Below are 23,323 nucleotides of genomic sequence, written 5' to 3'. Positions count from 1 at the left end.
ACAGAGGCTCTGACTTCACTTCTGCGTGATTTTAAGCACTCTGTTGTTAAAGAGTGAGAATGTTTCCCTCCGGACAGCGAACCCTCCCCCTGATGGCTCTCATATGAAAGCGGTTATGTTGTAGTGCATTGCAAAAGAGACTGAGGGCGACAGCAAAGGAGGGGTGGAGAAGAACATGCAAGCTCCGTCCCAGCACACTCACACACCCACGGGCAGTGATGTGCAGAGAACATGCGTGTCCTCACTGATGGTGTGGATCACCGGATACGTAAATATCAACGAAACGCGACAGCGCAGCGACGCACAGGATGGATTTCTGTGGGACTGTAAAAGCGCTGACGTTTATTGCTCCAATATGCTTTCGATACACAAAGTGTCCGGGTTTTCCTTTTTCCTAAACACGGATTGTGCCAAGGGAGGCGTTCACACCCACAGATCAATAAACACACCCTCATTACCACATGCAGATGAGGAACAGACACTCGGCGTCATTACAAAAAAAAAAAAAGCTGAGGATACCTTGCTGGAGCTGAACTTGTTTCGCAGACGGATCATTCGTTATTCCACTTATTTCATGGAATAAAGTGTTTTATTCCTTTTCCCGGCCACTAATAATAATAGCAACTTCTTGTTGATTCTAAGATTCCTGTTCTTCATGGGAATGGAACCCAATGTGTCCTTGTCTTTTACTGTTGCATGCTGAGATGCTTTTCTGCTCACCACGGTTGTAAAGAGTGATTATATGAGTCGCTATATCCTTCCTGGCAAAAAATCTCAAACCACCTCGAATCTGTCCATTTTCCTCTGACCTCTCTCATCAACAAGGTGTTTGTTTCCATCCACAGAACTGTCGCTCACTCACTGTTTTTGGCGCCATCCTTCCTGTGTAAACTCTAGAGACTGTTGTGTGTGAAAACCCCAGGAGTTTCTGAAATACCCAAACCTCATACTCATCTGGCTCAAACCAACACCCATACCACGGTGAAAGAAAGAAAGTCACACTTCTTTGTGAGATCACAATTTTTCCCGTTCTGATGTTTGAACATTGTGAACAATAACTGAAGCTCTTGATTTGTGTTTGTGTGATTCGATGCATCAAGCGATCGGCTGATTAGAGACCTGCAGAAAATAAAACAGCAGGTGGGTGTACAGTATGGGTGTTCCTAATTAAGTGGCTGGTGGCCAGATTGGTTTGAGCTTTGTTGCCAGGAAGGATACAGTAACTCGTATAATCACTCTTTACAACCGTGGTGAGCAGAAAAGCATCTCAGCATGCAACAGAAAAACAGAAGAACACAGTGGGTTCCACTCCTGCAGCCAAGAACAGGGCTCTTCGAATCAAGAACACGTTCCTATTAAAGTGGCCAGGAAGGCAGGACTTTCAGCTGAAGGCATCTTCTCGAATGACGTTTGAGGATCTCGTTTGTGACGTCAGGACGCCGTGTAACTGAACCAGAGAGGAAGCTAGTTGGCTAAGAGATGCCTCACAAATCATATCAAATTAATTTGGTTACAGACACAAGATTTATTTCTTGGTAACTTTTCAAAAATATAAGTAAAAAAGCCCCAAAATATCACTTTTCAGTTTTTCGTCGCTTGAGGAAGCTGCCGCGCAGATTTATGGGTAACAGGCAGCATCAAGGGTACAGATACAGCGATGCTACCTTCACAAGGGGCAGTCTGAAGGCATGTGAGAAGACAGGAAATGAGTTCTGAACGGTCCGTGATGCCTCAAGAGGTCTTGATCCTCCTGAGGCAGCGTTTCCCCGTTTCAAACCCATCCAACGCCTCACGTTTGAAGTTTCAGTTCCCCTCGTGCGAGTTACTGGTTACATTTTTTTCTTGGTGTCTTTACCTTGAGCCACTCCTCGGCCTGCTCTTTGCTGTGCACGGCGAGCACCAGAGCGTCTGCTCCCTGGTGGACGATCTTCAGCTCGTGCTTCTTCTTCTTGCTGTCTTTGGGGATGTGAGTGATGCTGCAGCCGGACAGCAGGAGCTCCATCTGAGGAGTCTGGTCTTTAGAGGATTTATAGCACTGAGACACGTGGAGAGAGAGAGAGAGAGAGAGAGAGAGAGAGTTTGAGATGTTTTCTGATTTATTTAATGCTAGAGGATCATTATTTTTTAATGCTCACGAGGAGTTTATTGTCCTTGATGACGCAGAGCAGTTTGGTCCACTGTCCAAAGCGTTTCTTGCGCAGGAGGAAAGCGCAGATTCGTGCGTCCTTCACTAAGTCCATTGACGCCTCCTCCGAGGGCCACTGGTGCCGCATCTTCTGTCCCTTCCCATCCTCCTCTTCCTCGTCGTACGACTCGTACGAGCTGCTCATGGCGTCCGAGTCATACTCTGAGATGAGAAAAGAGAAGTCAGATTGAAACGAGACCCTGCTGTAGTGGATAACACGCTGTTCGCTCATTCATTCATGTGCCACGTCACTGTGTACTCCTGATCAACACTAATACTGCGTTCATGTGCTATGGGAAGATGATATTTTCCAGTTGGGAAGTGGTATTTACCAGTGTGTTGTGTTCACTTTTGTTGTTGTTGACAAATTAAAGATGGTGGACCAGAATCAGAATCAGGCCTGTTATTTGGCTAAAACAATTATAGATTGCCTTGTTCATCAGCTGCAGCAGGAATAGGAGTTATCAAAAGTCAAAAGGTAAATAATGCTGAATATTTCCTGATCATGACAAGTAGAGATTTTCTTAACACATTGAATGCCACGCAGTTTTTGGAAATTTGGCTGTAGCCACAATGAGAGTAGCCGGTATCTAGATCATTGTTGGCGTTCTTTGGACAGCCACAGAATATTTTGTATTAGGCTATAATATACATATTATAATAATATAATATACATAACATGACTCGTTTAAAAGGTGAGAGTCAGCTTTCTGTAGGTGAAAACCACTTCTTTCTTGGTTCATAAGCTAGTCTTGTACCGCTCGCCGCCATGTTGAAAAGGTTAAAGTTCATCTCATCTCGGCAACTCGTGTATCAAAATTTTCTACGAGTTGCCCAGTGGAAAATACCACAAGAGGGGGCGTTCATGTGTGCTTTCCATGTCGGCGTTTGGTATTTACCATAATTCCCATAGCACATGAACGCACCAGTAATGTTTATGCACACGTGGGAAATACAAACACACTTTTCTATCTGAAAGATCTGTGATCTGTAAACTCTGTTCTTTTGTTCAGAGGGTTTGTGTTAAGAGTTCCGTGTGTGTGTGTGTATTCTCACGGGAGGTGATGTATTCCGGAGCTTTCCCAGGACCCAGAGGCACGGCTTCCTCGTAGTAGCCTTCAGGAAGAGAGGAACTGGGCAAAGGAGGAGGACCGTTATCAGGAGGCTGCAGAGAGAGGGGGAGGGAGAGAGGGATGGGGAGAGAGGGGGGAAGAGAGAGGGGAGAGAGGATGGGGAGAGGGAGATAGAGAGGGGGGAGAGAGAGGGGGAGAGAGGATGGGGAGAGGGAGATAGAGGGGGGGAGAGAGAGGGGGAGAGAGGATGGGGAGAGGGAGATAGAGGGGAGAGAGAGGGGGAGAGAGGATGGGGAGAGGGAGATAGAGGGGGAGAGAGAGAGGGGGAGAGAGGATGGGGAGAGGGAGATAGAGGGGGGAGAGAGAGGGGGAGAGAGGATGGGGAGAGGGAGATAGAGGGGAGAGAGAGGGGGAGAGAGGATGGGGAGAGGGAGATAGAGGGGGGGAGAGAGAGGGGAGAGAGGATGGGGAGAGGGAGATAGAGGGGGGAGAGAGGATGGGGAGAGGGAAATGGGGGGGAGAGAGGGGGGAGAGAGGGGGGGAGAGAGAGGGGGGAGAGAGAGGGGGGAGAGAGAGAGAGGGGGAGAGAGAGGGGGAGAGGGAGATGGGGGAGAGGATGGGGAGAGGGAGATAGAGGGAGAGAGAGAGAGGGGGGGAGAGAGGGGGGAGAGAGAGAGAGAGGGGGAGAGGGAGATGGGGGAGAGGATGGGGAGAGGGAGATAGAGGGGGAGAGAGACAGAGAGAGAGGGGGGGAGAGAGGATGGGGAGAGGGAGATAGAGGGGGAGAGAAAGAGAGAGAGAGAGGGGGGGGGAGAGAGGATGGGGAGAGGGAGATAGAGGGGGAGAGAGAGAGGGGGGAGAGAGGATGGGGAGAGGGAGATAGAGGGGGAGAGAGACAGAGAGAGAGGGGGGAGAGAGGATGGGGAGAGGGAGATAGAGGGGGAGAGAAAGAGAGAGAGAGGGGGAGAGAGGATGGGGAGAGGGAGATAGAGGGGGAGAGAGAGAGGGGGGCGAGAGGATGGGGAGAGGGAGATAGAGGGGGAGAGAGAGGGGGGGAGAGAGGATGGGGAGAGGGAGATAGAGGGGGAGAGAGAGAGGGGGGCGAGAGGATGGGGAGAGGGAGATAGAGGGGGAGAGAGAGAGGGGGAGAGAGGATGGGGAGAGGGAGATAGAGGGGGAGAGAGAGAGGGGGAGAGAGGATGGGGAGAGGGAGATAGAGGGGGAGAGAGAGAGGGGGAGAGAGGATGGGGAGAGGGAGATAGAGGGGGAGAGAGAGAGGGGGGCGAGAGGATGGGGAGAGGGAGATAGAGGGGGAGAGAGAGAGGGGGAGAGAGGATGGGGAGAGGGAGATAGAGGGGGAGAGAGAGAGGGGGAGAGAGGATGGGGAGAGGGAGATAGAGGGGGAGAGAGAGGGGGGGTAGGGGGGAGAGAGGGGGGAGAGAGGGGGCAGAGGGAGGTGGGGGAGAGAGAGAGGGGGGAGAAAGGATGGGGAGAGGGAGAGAGAGAGAGAGAGAGATAAGTAAGACAATGATAATGTACCTTTTTTTTTCACAGCACAAAGTACCGACACCTCAAACTGGACTCGGTCCAAAAGGCCTGATCTCGATCTCAGTCCCGATTTTGTTTTGATCGAGCAGCGTGAACTGATCTTTCAGCATCAGTAAAGTTCATCTGAGCTTAACGTCTTCTCGTAAACTTTTCATCATTAATCAGCTGAACTGTAAATAAATTAAACTGGGTCAGGGTTTGTGATGATGATGATGTCAGTGATGAAATGATGTTTATTTTTTAACTCAAACAGCCAATCAGATAACGGAGCCATGTCCATCTGGTGACGTCTACAGAACATCACTTCACCGTAATTCTCCGTAATCTCGTTACTGCTGTTATAAACACATCCGGCACTCAGGAGTTCATGATATTTACGACTGAGAGAGCAAATGAGCTGAGGGTTTTACTGCAGCTAAAGTCACGCATGAGTCAAAATAAATAATAAACAAAGATAACAAGCAGATAAATGAATACATTAAGACAAGAAGGAAATAAATACTCAGGAAAGATGAAAGCAATAATTTAATACATGGAGATATATATGTAAATGTAATACATTAATAAATGAAGCCGTATCTGATGATGCGGCGTCTCTCCGGTTACATTAAAAATCTAAAAGTAAAACTGGGTAAAACATTTAAAATAATTATTGAAGGTGTTTTGTGTCTGACTTCAGTCTATGTTTTCTGTGCCTTCTGTTTTCTTTCACAATAACCTTGTTGTGCAAAACATTTTATGGACATTTCTGGATTAGATTCTCACACACACACACACACACACACACACACACACACACACACACACACACACACACACACACTTATTCTCGAAATGTCTGCCAACAGATCTCAGTAGGTCCAGGTTTATATTACTGATAGCTCTGTTCACTCTGGAGTTATTAATAAGCGCCCAGTCTAATAGGTTAATAACTACAATCACTCGGTCATAAATATCACAACTCTCATCATAATAATACACTGTGGTTTACGAATCTCTTGACGATGCTTCCTGGCTGGATTGTTTCTTAAAAAGACAAAAATGGAGGCTTTGTGTTTTCTTCCCACGTTGTAGCTTAATTTCACAGAAGTTCAATATGATGTAATTACGAGTTCTGATGTCAGGAGTAACCGTAAGGATCGCTGGATTTCAGGAGACACTGGATACGCACTTTATCATGAATAAAATGTTCTAATACTGTTGTTTACTCCTTTTTTTTTTAAGAGTAAAAATATCCAAAGAGGCAGCACGGTGGTGTAGTGGTTAGCGCTGTCGCCTCACAGCAAGAAGGTCCGGGTTCGAGCCCCGTGGCCGGCGAGGGCCTTTCTGTGCGGAGTTTGCATGTTCTCCCCGTGTCCACGTGGGTTTCCTCCGGGTGCTCCGGTTTCCCCCACAGTCCAAAGACATGCAGGTTAGGTTAACTGGTGACTCTAAATTGAGCGTAGGTGTGAATGTGAGTGTGAATGGTTGTCTGTGTCTATGTGTCAGCCCTGTGATGACCTGGCGACTTGTCCAGGGTGTACCCCGCCTTTCGCCCGTAGTCAGCTGGGATAGGCTCCAGCTTGCCTGCGACCCTGTAGAACAGGATAAAGCGGCTACAGATAATGAGATGAGAATGAGATGAGATTTTGAGGAATAAATCTTATATCACTCAACATTAAGCCTGTTCAGTTTCATCTGCCTCGACTATGGAGTTTCTGGGATCTCAAATAATATCATCTCAAATAATATCACATTTTTTTAAACACCCTGTATATAAATACTACAAAAGTTTTACTAAGCATATAACTGACCAAAACAGCATTCAAAAAAAGTTTACTGGAAGTCAATTATAGTCGTGTTCTTTTGGATCCAGTACCGAATCCATAGGGTTTAAGAAATTAAATGATTAACAGCACTGAGGGAAAAAAGAATGATGAATTCGTAAACTAGCTAGCTAGCACAATAACAGAAATGAATATTAAGCTAACTCTGGACATGCTTGATATTTGTGCATTGCTTTTCAGAATAACTTTGTCATAACTTCTCTTTTCCTGTCATGCTTTGTTTGCTTTTTTAAAACTTGAAAATCGCTGCATTGTTAAATTAAAGCGTACATTACGAATATACGTAACTACCTTCTCCGTCAATCGTAGCATGACGGCGAAAACATAAGGACTAACACACTCTAGAGGAAAATAATCAACGACGTATTGGTGTGATGAGGCGGAGCTACTGTTACCATCCAGACGTTGATTATTTAAATAATATTGTCTGGCGTTGAGTGGTCTATCAAATAGAGTCCATTCAGCTAGCATGATACTGACTGACTCCAAGACGAGTATATACATGGATAAATAAATAAATAAATAAATAGGTAGGTAAGTAAGTAAGGAAATAAATAAATAAGTGAAGATAAGAAGTAAATAAATATTAAAGAAAGATGAAGGTAATAAGTTAGGATAATATATAGATAAATAATAAACAAACAAGCAAACAAACAAATAAGTGAAGTTAATAATGGAATAAATAGAAGCTTGTAAAAGAAAAACCAACCAACCAAATAAATAAATAAATAAATAAATATGTGAAGAATGTAGTAAATAAATACTAAATAAAGATAAGTTAAGATAATACATGGATAAACAAACAAACAAACAAACAAATAAATAAGTGAAGATAAGTAAATAAAGACTAAGTAAAGATGAATATAATAAGTTGCATGGACAATAAACAAATAAATAAATAAATACATGATGATCACAGATAAACAAACAAACAAATAATTAAGTGAAGGTAATAAAGGAATAAGTAAGAGAAGAGCATAAACAAACCAAAACAATAAGTGAAGATTATAAACAAACAAATAATAAATGAAGAACCATCTGATCGTGCGGTGTAACTCTGTGGTTGTGTTACTAATGTAAAAGTAAAATTGGGTAAAAATTTAAAAATAATTGTTACGACTTCAAGCTCATACTAGCTGAATGGAATATAGCTGATAGACAATGAAAAAAGCCAGACGTTATTATTATTATTATTATTATTATTATTAATTTACATACCCATTCCTTTCAGGTGTTCAACGCGTCTTTCTCTTTCAAAATTCTCTCAAAGTCTTCCGTATTTAATGAAGCAAATCTTGCGGCCATGTTTGTTTGTTTACAAATTGTCCCAGTCGCGCACTCGCGAGTGTGGAAGTTTTACATCTCCGACGTGTGACGTCATGTTGTCTTGACAACCGTGCAATATCGTAAACCATATTCAACGCTAATTCTCCATTGGGTAGAGTGATGTAATATACGTAGGATAAGCGATATGCTAACAAACCAAATGAATGAAACCTGCTAGAAGGGAATAGAACACGTGTTTTTACTCCATCGAAAAAGTGTCGTGTATGGATGATAATTTCTGATAACAAACACGTCTTAGGTGCTTTACTCGTCTTACACCACAGCAATTTGCCAATTACAAATTTTTATTTTTTAAAGAATGATGTCTTACTTTTTATCCATTTATGGTTACATTTAATGTTACAACAGCTAGTTGTTCTGTCAACAAAACTTTTTTTTTAATCTGCTGATGTGAAGCGTCCGCTGTACATCCCTGTGAACGAGCTGTTACTATAGAAACGGTAACGTATTAGAATGCAAGCATTAATATACAGTGTCATGCATTTTTACATCCAGACTTTTTTTAAAATCTTTTTTAGATTACGCGAAGTGGCTGCTTGATGAAACCATGTGAATGAGCGGTTACTATAGAAACGATAACGTATTTGAACAAGCGCTTTACTGTCACTGTTGTAGAAGGTAAATCTACACCAGATGACGTCACTTCACGGAATCCAGGGACACGTTGGCCAAAACGAATCCGAGAAAATCGCAAAAGAAGCATTTTTTTTTCCAAATTTGTGATTTTCAGTTTTTTCCATCATGTGCAAGTTGAGATCTTGAAGAATGCAATCAGTATTTCAGATAATAGATTGTTTTGTTGGAAAAGCATACATATTTTTGTTGCAAATTGTCTCGTTTTTGTCGGGACTGTAGCCTGCTGGGGGGTGTGGGTAAATTACCATATGGGCCATTCACATGATGATTTAAGTCTTTTTTTTTTTTTTTCGCCAATCAGCTGTATGATACGAGCTGAGCTCATGGCTACTTAAGCTGCATACAGGCGTGTAATTTCACCATTGAATGAATATGGAGCAAGCTAAACAGAGTGCAGAGGAGCTGAAACACTGCGAAGCAAACAGACGCACGGTAGTTACATCGGAGATAACCATTTCTAGCAAAAAAAACGTATCCAAAAGGAAGTGTTCTAGGACTACATATTCCATCGGAGGCATTGGTGTGTGCAAGGCGACGTTTATCTTTCTGATGGGGTGAGTTTATTAATCTAAGGCTGTGTGGTTATTTTTGCATGTAACGGAGAGTGTTGTGGTTTGGTTACATGAAACTAGCGTTGTGTTAGTTGTGTCATCATCGTGCTATCTTTCTTTCTTACGGTGTGAGTAATTTTTCAACCACAAAACGTTAAAGTATACTTTAGGACTTATTTTTGTACTTCATAATTGTGTTGGGCATACTTTACATGGAAGGAAAATTGACGTGGTGATCTTTGTTTACATGAAAGTAGCATCGTGCTAGCTAGTAGGGGGTGGGGCTTTCCTTAATGTCATGCAAATGAGCACCATTATGTGCCCGTCCTGCACCCAGAGTAGCTGAGATGGAAAACTTTGAGGGCGATTTTCTCCCTTTCCTGTTTTAAGAAGTATACACTTTCAAAAGGCCACACATTCTTCAAATATTGTCAGATCTCCACATGGAAGGCATCATTGGAAAGCTTAGAAACTGTACTTTCTGCATCTGTCAATAACTCAAAATGCCCCCGGGCAGACATGTGTCCCTGGATTCCGTGAACAACACTGTGGCAGAATTGAACGATAATACAACGACAGGAACAGTCTTGCAGGCGGGATGCAGTTCACTAGCAAGTTGTGTAGCGTGTATACAGGAAGTACTGAGAGAACTAAAGTTGAATAGTGGAGCAGGGCGCGGCTTGGCATCCGAACCTCGCCGTTATAGGCCTCATTATCTCTGCTGGTAAGTGACTCAGAGCAGACACCTGCTGCCAGTTAGAGAACATCTGCACTCACTCAAAGCGACGTTACTGGGAGCTCATGCTCATAGCGAGAGAGAGTGTGTGAGAGAGGACCAAGCGCTTTCGCTGAGCAGTGTGGAGAACGTTGGCGTTCGGGACGTTTATATGTGGCGCATGGGACAACCTGCTGCTGTGATGATGACACCGGAGTCCAGCTGTTCCACAGAGCTCATGCAATCAAGCCCCGCTCGAGGCTAACTCACACATGCTATTAATCCCCCCCCCTCCTCCTGCTGCGGCTTTCACATGGAAAACTCTGTCTATACTTTCCTTTTCTTTCATTTGGTTTACAGACACGCTAGTTATTTTCCCCTGCCTTGAGGAGAGGGAAACTCTGACTTTCAGAGAGCAGAGGGCAGATCACAGTCGCCACCTGGCACCAACGTTTATCCTCGTTTAGTTGGTTAAGTCTTTTCTAAAGGTTAATTAGATTAAACAGTCAGATTTAATGCGCTAGTTCATTCTGCGCGCTCGTAAAAAGTGAGTGCCATGCAGACAGGATTAGTGATGTTTCTGGCGGGCGTGTCAGTAATGGGTGTGTCCTGATGCTCATCCAATGTGTACGACACACACTGATTGCTTTGTTCTTCATTAGCGCTGGTTGGTTGTAGGGATTATGTGCTGCGTGAGCTATTATCGTATAATGGCAAAGTCTGTGTTATTCCTTCCTTACGTTATGTTATATGGTCTTATGTTTCGCTATATTACACTGCGTTACACTGTAACATTACGTGACGTTGTTATTTCACATTGTTACATTACACTGTTATGTAATATCATGCTATGTTATGTTACGCTATCTTATATTATGCTATGCTACGATATGGTAGCATATGGAAGCTTCCCTGAGCTTCGGAAAGTTTTCCCAAACCCACCTGCGAGTATTCACTGCTTAGTCTGCTGATGAAAACATCACCACCAGATTTCAGTGCATATACTGACATTTTTTGTGACATTTTTGGCCATTAATGAGGCGAAGACACGCCAAAAAACAACTCGCGAAGCTCAGAGAACATTCGCCGTGCATCATACGATTGGTAGCGATGCTACCAATTTTTCACTGCCAAGTATTCGCAAACCCGTTGCGAGCTGGAGTGTGACAAGGGCCTTACATTACGTTATGTTATGTCACACTTTTATGTTACATTACGCTACGTTATGTCACACTGTTACGTTACATTATGTTATGTTATGTCACACTGTTATGTTACATTATGCTATGTTATGTCACACTGTTATGCTACATTTCGCTATGTTATGTCACACTGTTATGTCACACTGTTATGCTACATTACACTGTTATGTCACACTGTTATGTTACATTACGTTATGTCACACTGTTATGTTACATTACGCTATGTTATGTCACACTGTTATGCTATATTATGCTATGTTATGTCACACTGTTATGTTACATTACACTATGTTATGTCACACTGTTATGCTATATTACGCTATGTTATGTCACACTGTTATGTTACATTACATTATATGTCACACTGTTATGCTACATTTCGCTATGTTATGTCACACTGTTATGCTACATTATGCTGTTATGTCACACTGTTATGTTGCATTACGTTATGTTATGTCACACTGTTATGCTACATTACTCTGTTATGTCACACTGTTATGTTACATTACGCTATGTTATGTCACACTGTTATGCTATATTACACTATGTTATGTCACACTGTTATGCTATATTACGCTATGTTATGTCAAACTGTTATGCTATATTACGCTATGTTATGTCACACTGTTATGTTACATTACGTTATGTCACACTGTTATGCTACATTTCGCTATGTTATGTCACACTGTTATGCTACATTACACTGTTATGTCACACTGTTATGTTGCATTACGTTATGTTATGTCACACTGTTATGCTACATTACTCTGTTATGTCACACTGTTATGTTACATTACACTCTGTTATGTCAGACTGTTATGTTACATTACACTGTTATGTCACACTGTTATGCTACATTACACTGTTATGTCACACTGTTATGCTATATTACACTATGTTATGTCACATTATGTTATGTCACACTGTTATGCTACATTATGCCATGTTATGTCACACTGTTATGCTACATTACGCTATGTTATTTCACAGTTATGTTACATTATGCTATGTTATGTCACACTGTTATTCTGTTACTCTGTTGTGATCATCATGACATGTTACATTGCACCATGTTATGACATGCTGTTATGTTATATCACCCTTATGTTACATTACTCTTTGTTACCACATGTGATGTTTCTCTATGTTTTGTCACAATATGTTTTTTTTTTGTTTGTTTCAGTTTCCGGTTGAGAGTACGTCGTGCGCGTTCTGGCTGCCACTTCTCACCAGAGCTTTTTTGTTTTATTTCTTTTTCTATTTTTTTTCTTTGTGTTTGTGTAGTTTGATGTTTGTTTGAATGTTTTGTCCACCGGTTGTGGTGTAGCTCCGGACCTAGTTTTGGGCGTCGGTTCCCTCCAGGCCTTGGTTCGCTGTGGGTGATGCCTGCGCTCCCAGCTGTGGACTGCAGTGAGCTCGTTGCTCATTTTACATCGTGGTTGTCCAGCGCTCTGTGCTTTAACACTTGGCGTGATGTTCCGAGCGATGTTGCTTGGTGGTGTCGCGGCGGCTGTGCAGGCGGTTTGGGACATACCAGCGCTCTGCGTGGCGTAGCTTCTCTGCTCACTTTGTGGATCCACGGCATCGCGGCGGCGGTGCTGGAGATGTGGGACTCATTTTGGTGCGCCTTTTGGTGGGACTGTGGCTGCTACACCACGGGAATTACATCCTGACCCCTACTTGGTGGACTTGTTACTTTTTTTTAAAATATTTTTTATTTATTTATTTTTCTTTTTTTGTCTACTATTGTAAAGCATCCTTGGGTTTCTTGAAAGGCGCTATATAAATTTAACTTATTATTATTATTATGTGAAATTATACTATGTTATAGCATGCTGTTATGTTATGCTATGTTACATTACACTGTTATGTCACACTTTTTTGTTACATTATGCTATGTTACTCTATGTTTTATGTCATGATGTGTTACATTACTCTCTATTATGACATGCTATCATGTTGTTACGTTACATGCTGTTACATTACATTATGACATACTGTTATATTATTTGTTGTTATGTTACATTACACGATGTTATCACAAGCTGTTATGTCATGCTATGTTATGTTGGGTTATGCCAAGTTATATTAGACCATGTTATGTTATGTTAAGTTTTATTACACTGTTATACCATACTATGTTATATTACTCTATATTACATCTCAGTTCATTATTTATTTATTTATTTGTTTTGTTTTTTTTTAGTTAAAAAGGGTTTTTATGTGATTAGAGGGTAGACACACCCCTAACTTTCGCCCCTACTTGTACTCTCTTGTAACATTGCTTTTCTACAAAAGTTCTCTGATGACTCTGCTATTCTGGGCTATATCCAAGATGGCGATGATGGTGAGTACAGAGAACTGACAGGGAACTTTGTGGACTGGTGCCAACAGAACTCCCTCCAGATCAATACCAGTAAAACCAAGGAACTGGTGGGGGATTTCCGCAGGACGAGGTTCTCTTCACCTACCCCAGTGAACATTCAGGGAAAGGACATGGAGATCATTAGGAGCTACAAGTACCTGGGTGTTCATCTGAAGAATAAAGTGGACTGGACTGATCACACACACGCCCTGTACAAGAAAGACCAGAGCAGACTCCACCTGCTGAGGAGTCTCAGGGCCTTTGGAGGTCAGGGTCCACTTCTGAACTCTTTTTATGACTCTGTGGTGGCATCAGCCATATTCTATGGAGTTGTCTGTTCACAACAGCAGAGAGGAAAAAACTGAACAAGCTGATTAGGAAGGCAGGATGTGTCCTGGGCTGTGCACTGGACTCAGTGGACGTAGTGGGGGAGAGGAGGATGTTGGCCAAGTTGTCATCCTTAATGGCGAACATCTCCCATCCACTGCAGGAGATAGTGGCAGCACTGGGCAGCTCCTTCAGTGACCGGCTCCTCCATCTGCGGTGTGTTAAGGAGAGATACAGCAGCTCCTTCCTCCCTACTGCTGAGAGACTGTACAACCGGCACCTCACCAAGCACAGCACCAGACGCTCCTCACAATAATCAACAGTACTGTCCAGATCACTTCTACACCCACAGAAACCCCTCTGCTATAATGTATCCTGTGTGCACTGACTATCAGCATCAGTACTTTACAGCAAACTGCTCATGGTTAAAATGGCTCTTGTGCAATATACCGTACCGACTTACTTGTGCAATACTATCTGGGTGATACTGGTAATAATACCTGTGCAATACGTACATGTGCAATACCACCTTTGTAATACACTTATGTTAACTATATCTGCAAACTTGTTAATTTATGCAAATTTGTTAATTTTTTTATCTCTAAATTTGTAGTTTATTTCTTTTATATATATATATATATATATATATATATATATATATATATATATATATATATATCCTTTTTTGTATACTTAGTACTTTTGCACTACTCGTTCACTGCCTTATCTTTTCTCTTTATATATTTTTCTGCTGTAACAATGTAAATTTCTCCTTGTGGGATAATAAAAGTCTATCTTATCTTATGTATAAAATGTAAAGTGGACCAGAAACTGAAAGACCGAACACTTATTGAGCCCAGGATCAGATGTGATGACTCGAACAAAAAACACCTCCTCGGATGATATTAAACGTCCTCAGATGATATGAAAAAGAAAAAAAAAAATTATATGAATAAAATGTGCGCTGTAAAAATTACAACCCGCCGCTTTATTTTGTAAAAATAGAATTTACTGCACTCTCATTTATCCGTTAATGAGAAATGAAAGTCACGGAGGGAGAGTTTTCCTGGACGGAGCACTCACGGTCGTAACATAAACCGATAATAGTGATGGCTTTAAAAACGTAACTGACTCCAGCACTCACTCTTCCTCCCTCACTGTAGCTGCCAGATGTTCCATGGGGATACGGCTCCAATGGTTCCATGTTCAACACACACACACACACACACACATACACACACATACACACACACACACTCTGACCCAGAACCTTTACCTTTACAGGAAGGACAGAATTAAAACACAGTGTGTGTATATACTGTATGTGATGTGTGTGAGAAAGTGAATGAGCGAGAAAGCAGAGGCCAGAGATGGGAGAAGAACCGCTGGAAAATGCCAGCCTACATCCTGGCAGATCGAGGAGCAGGTTCTCTCCCAGGCCAACTCCGTTTCCTCCTGCTCTCCTCCTCCTCCGCCTCTGTGCGCTCAGGACTGTTGTTGTTGGCCGATGGAGATCGCCTGAATGCCCTCATTTCCTCGAATACATGTTCAAGTGTGTTCGCTAAAATAACAGCTGAAATAAACCGATAAGATTGTACAGTGCGCCAAAGGAACCGCCATAACCGTTTCCCTGTACGTATGAGTGCATGGCGAAGATAATCTCTACGCAAAGAATTCCCAACTCGAACAGTAAAGTAAAAACGGCTTGAGAGCCCTGATTTGATTCTATACACTACCGTTCAAAAGTTTGGGGTCACCCAGACAATTTTGTGTTTTCCATGAAAAGTCACACTTTTATTTACCACCATAAGTTGTAAAATGAATAGAAAATATAGTCAAGACATTTTTCTGGCCATTTTGAGCATTTAATCGACCCCACAAATGTGATAGTCTGGCTAACGCGACTGCAAAGCTCTGCGAGCATTTGGTCTGGCAAAGATATTAAGCCCAACCGTTTCCCAGAGCCCGTGGTTGACCCGCCTCCCTGAAATGCCTCAGTTTGCTACTGGTCGAAGCCAGAAAAGGCTGTGACGAAGCTTAAACCAATCACATCACTCTTTCCTCTGACGTATGTGACGCGACGGGGCTAACTGGTAGATTAAACTCTTACCGAAGCCGGTCGGGAGCAAGGCGAAAATGTCCTTCCTTTCAATAAATGCCTCCAGGGCTGCTCTTTGCTCCGTTTTCAATGAGAACTTGCTCCATGTTCGTAATGTTTCTAGTGAATGAAGCGCTTCCGGCATAGATTCTGTAAACAATCTATGGCTTCCGGTCGCAGTTCTACTACGTCACTGCCTTGAACACGCCTCTACCCAGGGCCGTTGGAGATGCTCAAAGTTGATTGGCTCCCGATTTTTCGGGAGCTTGGAAGAGCTGGAGATAGCTTGCCTGGCCAGACTAAGCTCGCAACAGGCCCTCGTGTTGCGTCACGCTTAGGATGGGCGGGCCCAGGCTACAAATGTGATGCTCCAGAAACTCAATCTGCTCAAAGGAAGGTCAGTTTTATAGCTTCTCTAAAGAGCTCAACTGTTTTCAGCTGTGCTAACATGATTGTACAAGGGTTTTCTAATCATCCATTAGCCTTCTGAGGCAATGAGCAAACACATTGTACCATTAGAACACTGGAGTGAGAGTTGCTGGAAATGGGCCTCTATACACCTATGGAGATATTGCACCAAAAACCACACATTTGCAGCTAGAATAGTCATTTACCACATTAGCAATGTATAGAGTGGATTTCTGATTAGTTTAAAGTGATCTGCATTGAAAAGAACAGTGCTTTTCTTTCAAAAATAAGGACATTTCAAAGTGACCCCAAACTTTTGAACGGTAGTGTATGTTAACATTTTTCCGTCTGAAACGGCAATTCGTGTTTTAATACTTGACTGATTTCCACGGCAACCAATAGCGCTCGAGATGTGCCATACTACAACTCCGCCCTCTCTAAATAAACCCGACAGTAGCTTAATGAAAAAGTATTTTCATCTGTGGAGGATTTCTCACCATCACCTTCACTCACAACTGTCCACTTTAACCAGGACGACGAGAAGCTGCGTATATTTACAGTTACGCTGTACGTGTTTGAGTGTCAGCAGCATCGATGGCGACGCAGAGCCGCAGGGTCGTCACCAAGGAGACATCTGACATGTCTGAGTGCTAGATACAATGAGATTACTGACTCTTACTCATGGAGAGGGTGTATAAAAACGGAATTCTTCATCAGTCCGAAGCAGCGACATTCCAACACTGAACGGTTTGAAAGTCAAACAAACTCCGCCCTCTTCGAAAAGATAAACTCCACCCATTTATTCTCCGCAAAAAAGATTTAGTGTATTGAGGTATTTCACTCACGTGACTAAGTCATGTGATGCTGCCATTTTGGACGTCACGGCTCGAATCAGTTTGAATGCGAGGAAGGCGACAAACGAAAAACATAAAAGAAAAAGGAGCGAGATGCAGAAAACACCTTCACTATCCAGCGACGTAGGGCATTTACAGGGCGAGCAGAGGGAGAGGTATTTGCAAAAATTGAGGTTAGCAGGTTTAGAGAACGACGTTTACCTGCTTCCACCAGGACTGTTCACTGACAGCTAAGATTTGTTCACATTTTCATTTACTTTCGGTCCTCAGGATAAACAAAATGTTATTAAATGTCATTGAAATAACTTCTTAGTCTGTTGAGACATGGCCCGTTATAAGTTTTTCCTTTACTGTATTTACTAGTTTACTGAGCGCGCTCCGGGGCTGGCCGGGGTGGGCTAGCTAGCTAGCGCTCCGGGGCTGGCTAGCGCTCCGGGGCTGGCCGGGGCTGGCTAGTGCTCCGGGGCTGGCCGGCGCTGGCTAGCGCTCCGGGGCTGGCCGGCGCTGGCTAGCGCTCCGGGGCTGGCCGGGGCTGGCTAGCGCTCCGGGGCTGGCCGGGGCTGGCTAGCGCTCCGGGGCTGGCCGGGGCTGGCTAGCGCTCCGGGGCTGGCCGGGGCTGGCTAGCGCTCCGGGGCTGGCCGGCGCTAGCTAGCGCTCCGGGGCTGGCTGGCTCAGTAAACTAGTAAATACAGTAAAGGAAAAACTTGAGACTGAAAGGTTTTAACAGTCATCCAAATGACTGAACGTAAACGTTGTTACAGCAACATACTAGGTACTATGATGTTGACATTAGCTAGCTTGCCGTCCAAAATGGCGGACACCGGGGTGTCACGTGACCCTGTGACGTCTGGTGAAAAACCTTAATAGGAGACAGAGAGTCACAAAAATACAGATGAATCATGTTTACTGTGAACAAGCCACTCCGTAGAGAAAGACACGCCCCCAGGGGCGGGGCATATACACTGTAAAGAGCATTTAATTGTCTGAACACAAGGCTAGTACAGGATGAGTCATATTTTTTTTTTCTGTTCTGAAAATAAATAAACTACAAAATTAAAATGATAATGTCTCCAAAACTATTTGTGTTGTCATTTTCTTGGGGATTTTTTCCCCCCTCCCCGAGGACCAGAAGCCAAATCTAACATTACCATAACAACCAAATATATTCATCCATTATCATTAGTTAACACTCGCTAAGTTAGTTAACTAGCTGTGGTTAGCTCTGTGCCTCGGAGATTCTGGGTATCATGCTGTCATGCTGTTATAGAAATTTGATTAGAATAAATTAGATTTGATTGGTCCAGAACCGGCGGCACGGTGGTGTAGTGGTTAGCACTGTCGCCTCACAGCAAGAAGGTCCGGGTTCGAGCCCCGTGGCCGGCGAGGGCCTTTCTGTGTGGAGTTTGCATGTTCTCCCCGTGTCCGCGTGGGTTTCCTCCGGGTGCTCCGGTTTCCCCCACAGTCCAAAGACATGCAGGTTAGGTTAACTGGTGACTCTAAATTGAGCGTAGGTGTGAATGTGAGTGTGAATGGTTGTCTGTGTCTATGTGTCAGCCCTGTGATGACCTGGCGACTTGTCCAGGGTGAACCCCGCCTTTCGCCCGTAGTCAGCTGGGATAGGCTCCAGCTTGCCTGCGACCCTGTAGAACAGGATAAAGCGGCTAGAGATAATGAGATGAGATGAGATGGTCCAGAACCATACAGCCTATTTAGTGACATAATAATCTCGGGTGTCCTGTAGCTCCGCCCCCAAGTCTGTAAATGTCTATTACAGACGTATCAGGTTTAAAAGGACAAATGTACATCTAGAAGTGCTGTGTTAATTTTATGTATTTAATACAATCCATATCAAGAACATTTTCAATAAATCTGTGTGTGTGTGTGTGTGTGTGTGTGTGTGTGTGTGTGTGTGTGTGTGTGTTGGGGTCAGGTGAAGGCCAAAATAAATCACAAGATCTAGATGAATTCCAGATGCCTTCACAGACAATAAAGAGCAGACTGGACAAAATTATCCATCCACTGCCTACTCTGTGTGTGTGTGTGTGTGTGTGTGTGTGTGTGTGTGTGTGCGCACTTTACTGAGTAGGATATACGAACATGTATCCCAAACTGGCCTCTTCCTCTCGTACTGTTCACTACAGCCCACATTGTTTTCTTCATAAAAAACTGAACAGAAAAACAATGGGAGCCTGTAAAGATGTCTGAGAGAGAGAGAGAGAGAGAGAGAGAGAGAGAGAGAGAGAGAGATGAGAAAGAGAGAGAGACAGATAGAGAGACAGAGAGGGAGAGAGAGACACAGAGAGAGGGAGAGACAGACAGAGAGAGGGAGGGAGAGAGAGGGAGGGAGAGAGAGGGAGACAGACAGAGAGAGAGGGAGAGAGAGACACAGAGAAAGGGAGAGACAGACAGAGAGAGGGAGGGAGAGGGAGGGAGAGAGAGGGAGACAGACAGAGAGAGAGGGAGAGACAGACAGAGAGAGAGGGAGAGACAGACAGAGAGAGGGAGAGAGAGACAGAGAGAGGGAGAGAGACAGAGGGCGGGAGAGATAGAGAGTGACAGAGAGGGAGAGAGAAAGAAGGAAAGAGAGAGATGGAGAGAGAAAGGAGAGAGAGAAAGATGAGAAAGAGAAGGAGAGAGAGAAATATGAGAAAGAGAGAGAAAGATGACAGAGATGAGAGAGAGAGAGAGAGAGAGAGAAGGAGAGAAAGAAAGATGAGAAAGAGAGAGAGAAGGGGAGAGAGAGAGAAAGATGAGAAAGAGAGAGAGAAGGAGAGAGAGAAAGATGAGAGAGAGAGAAGGAGAGAGAGAGAGAGAGAGAGGAGCGATGGTGATGTTTGGAAATGTTGAAGTTAGAGATGATGAATCTCACTGTTAGCAGCACTGAGTTCACACACCGACACACAACATCACACCCTTCAGAACACGTCTCACACTTCACACACTGAATATTCACTACATTTATCCATTTACACTGACAAGCACACACTGTCCTACTCACAGTCTTCTAGAGAGATAGATAGGCAGACAGATGGATGGACAGACAGACAGACGGAGGGACGAACAAACAGATGGACAGATAGATAGACAGACAGACAGACAGACAAACAGACACAGACAGATAGACAGGCGGACGGACAAACAGATAGACGGACAGACAGACAGACAGACAGACAGACAGACAGATAGACAGATAGATAGATAGATAGATAGATAGATAGATAGATAGATAGATAGATAGATAGATGGCAGAGGTGGACAAAATACCTGACTTCATTACAGTACTTAAGTCAGAGTACAGATCCCGCTGGTCAAATGTTACTCTGATACAAGTGAAAGTTGTCCAGTCAAATTTTACTTAAGTTAAAGTACTGAAGTATTTGCTTTTAAAAATACTTTCCTATTAAAAGTACATTTTATGTCAACGCATTATTGTATTATTGCCACAACGCTTACAAAACCTAATGCCTCTGAAACAACCGACTGGGTTTACTGACTAACTTATAGAACCTGTAGAGTAAACGCCTGGTAGAACATCTCATCTCATCTCATCTCATTATCTCTAGCCGCTTTATCCTGTTCTACACGGTTGCAGGCAAGCTGGAGCCTATCCCAGCTGACTACGGGCGAAAGGCGGGGTTCACCCTGGACAAGTCGCCAGGTCATCACAGGGCTGACACATAGACACAGACAACCATTCACACTCACATTCACACCTACGCTCAATTTAGAGTCACCAGTTAACCTAACCTGCATGTCTTTGGACTGTGGGGGAAACCGGAGCACCCGGAGGAAACCCACGCGGACACGGGGAGAACATGCAAACTCCGCACAGAAAGGCCCTCGCCGGCCACGGGGCTCGAACCCGGACCTTCTTGCTGTGAGGCGACAGCGCTAACCACTACACCACCGTGCCGCCCCTCTGGTAGAACATTACAACATGAAACACAACTGAACTGAAAAAGAGCCATTGTCTTTTTTTTTATTTTATTGTAACCCTCCTCCCCGCCCCCACAAAGCAGCATGGTGGTGTTCTGACCCAGCTCTGGCAGTGTGTGTACACATGTATGTGTGTGTTAATTAGGAAGACAGTGGAATAGCTGTAAATGCAACTTGCTCAGAAAATAAAACTGACAATCCAACCTGATTAAAACCCAGATCCACACCTCGAGCTTAATAATGGCCCAACAGCAACACTGCTTTAAGCAAGACACAAAAATAAATAAATGCAAGACCATCGTCTGACATCAAAACAAACAATCCAGCAGTTGGTTGTGACTGACTAGTACAATACTGTCCATCTCACAGGTCTCGTGTGTGAGCACGTGCACGTGTAAATGTATGTATACATGCACATATGAATCTGCCTGTGGAATCATGATGGTTTAATGTTAAGCTAACTAGTCAGTGAAGCTCCACCTGACATGCTAGCAAAGTCTTTTCAAACTCGAAATCATATTGGGTAGCTAATGTTACTAGAAAAGAAAGATTTCTACATTTTGTTTATTTGGCGAGATTATGCTGAGACATATTTCTGAAAGGACTTCAGATAAGTTAATATTATTCAGGTTAGCGTAATTCCATTTTTACATGCTAACTAACAGTGTCCAAGTTAACTAGCTATGTGTTAATGTTAGCCGTGGACAAGGCAATGGCAACTTGGCGGGCAAATCCATAGAAAGTCATTTGACTAACCAGACTGCACAGCTATTGCCACATTATCGCTAGCTCTAAAAGCGCAGACAACTACGTTGCAAGCTTTCTCTTGGAATAAAACATTTATATACCTCAATATGCTTCCGCAGGTTGAACGGCGAGTTTTTGTAGGCCGTGATGTGGTTCGTTTTCAGCAAATAAAGCAAACATTTAAAACGAAACAAATCTTTAATCCGTACAGAAAACTGAAACATGGGTTCTAGGTAAAGCCATGAGTGCGTGCGTTCTCCAGAAGAACCGCCTCCTTCCATTCTGCCATCAACTGATCGTGTTAAATAATGGTGCGGGGAAATCATTGAACTTGATTTTATCCAGTCTATGGACGTGACGTGACCCGAGTGATTACTAATCGGCTCTCAGTGTCACCTGCGAAAAAACCAATCACGTTTTAGAAAAGAAAAAAGCATAAACTTTCAAAACCGCTTCATAGTAATGAGTAACGAGGGCCTTGATAGAAATGTAGTGGAGTGAAAAGTACGATATTTGCCTTTCAAATGTAGTGAAGTTAAAGTCATAAGTTTCCAAAAAAAATAATCCTCAAGTAAAGTACAGATACTCAAAAAGTGGACTTACCGGTAAGTACAGCACTCAAGTAAATGTACTTCATTACTGTCCACCTCTGATGGACAGACAGACAAACAGACAGACAGATGGATAGATGGACAGACACACAGACAGATAGACAGACAGATGTTATGTGTGTGTTATTCATGAAGGAGTGACACACCCCCATGCTTCACAGTTGTGATGGTGTTTCTCAGATTAAAAAGCTCAGCCTTATTCCTCCAAACACAGTGCTGAGGATTATGGGTAATTTTTGGTTCATGTGGTTAGAGAACACGCCTCCAGTAGCCCAGTGATCACCTGCTGGTCTCAGAGGAGACGGAGGCTTTCAGCATACACGGATTTGTCTGAGGTCTTGTTTGAGGTGTTTGAAGGGCAGCACTAATTAACTCCTAATTATGACAAGTGACCAATCAGATGCTTCAAAAAGTCATTACATCATTTTGTTGACTGATGTTAAACTGCAGAGTTCGTACACTAAATGTGTAAAGGTTAGCAGGTCTGGTCCTGCTACACACCCTCAGGTCCATCTTCACTTGGGCCCTGACACCGTCTCAGACGCTCACACACAGTTCTGCTCTCGGCTCGACCCAAAGGCAGTGGAGACTTTCAGAGCAGAACGACGCAGCGTCTCTCTGAGGAGTATATTTAGCTAAATTCCCACTTTAGGCTTTAGGACTTAGGTCACCATCATGCAGAACACACCTTCATCCATCCATCCATCTAGACAACTAAACACACACTACTTCTGTTAACACCCACTGCTCTCTCTCTCTCTCTCTCTCATATACAGTGTGTAGGTGTGAACTCCGGCGTCTGGCTGGACCGGACTAAACCTATTGTACTCACTCCAGGAAAATACATTCGCTTACAACACAGTCCATCAATCACAGCGTCCAGACATCCACACT

At 43.5% G+C, this 23,323-nt stretch overlaps 1 protein-coding gene across 4 annotated transcripts in view; it reads right to left on the bottom strand.

Annotated features, from left to right (window-relative positions):
* The window catches only part of afap1 (actin filament associated protein 1), a 90,377-nt gene that overhangs the window by 30,863 nt on the left and 36,191 nt on the right, over window positions 1–23,323 (bottom strand). For all 4 annotated transcript variants that reach the window (XM_060939193.1, XM_060939189.1, XM_060939191.1 and 1 more), the window contains exons 4-6: window positions 3,242–3,350; window positions 2,136–2,347; window positions 1,856–2,035 (exon numbers count right to left, since the gene is read on the bottom strand). In XM_060939193.1, the coding sequence (XP_060795176.1) occupies window positions 1,856–2,035; window positions 2,136–2,347; window positions 3,242–3,350 (501 nt within the window). The remainder of the gene's footprint in view (window positions 1–1,855; window positions 2,036–2,135; window positions 2,348–3,241; window positions 3,351–23,323) is intronic.

The sequence above is a fragment of the Neoarius graeffei genome, chromosome 14 (genome assembly GCF_027579695.1).
Source record: "Neoarius graeffei isolate fNeoGra1 chromosome 14, fNeoGra1.pri, whole genome shotgun sequence".
Lineage (NCBI taxonomy): Eukaryota > Metazoa > Chordata > Actinopteri > Siluriformes > Ariidae > Neoarius > Neoarius graeffei.
The sequence above is the reverse complement of the archived record's forward strand: the minus strand, read 5'-3'. Positions and strand labels throughout refer to the sequence as shown.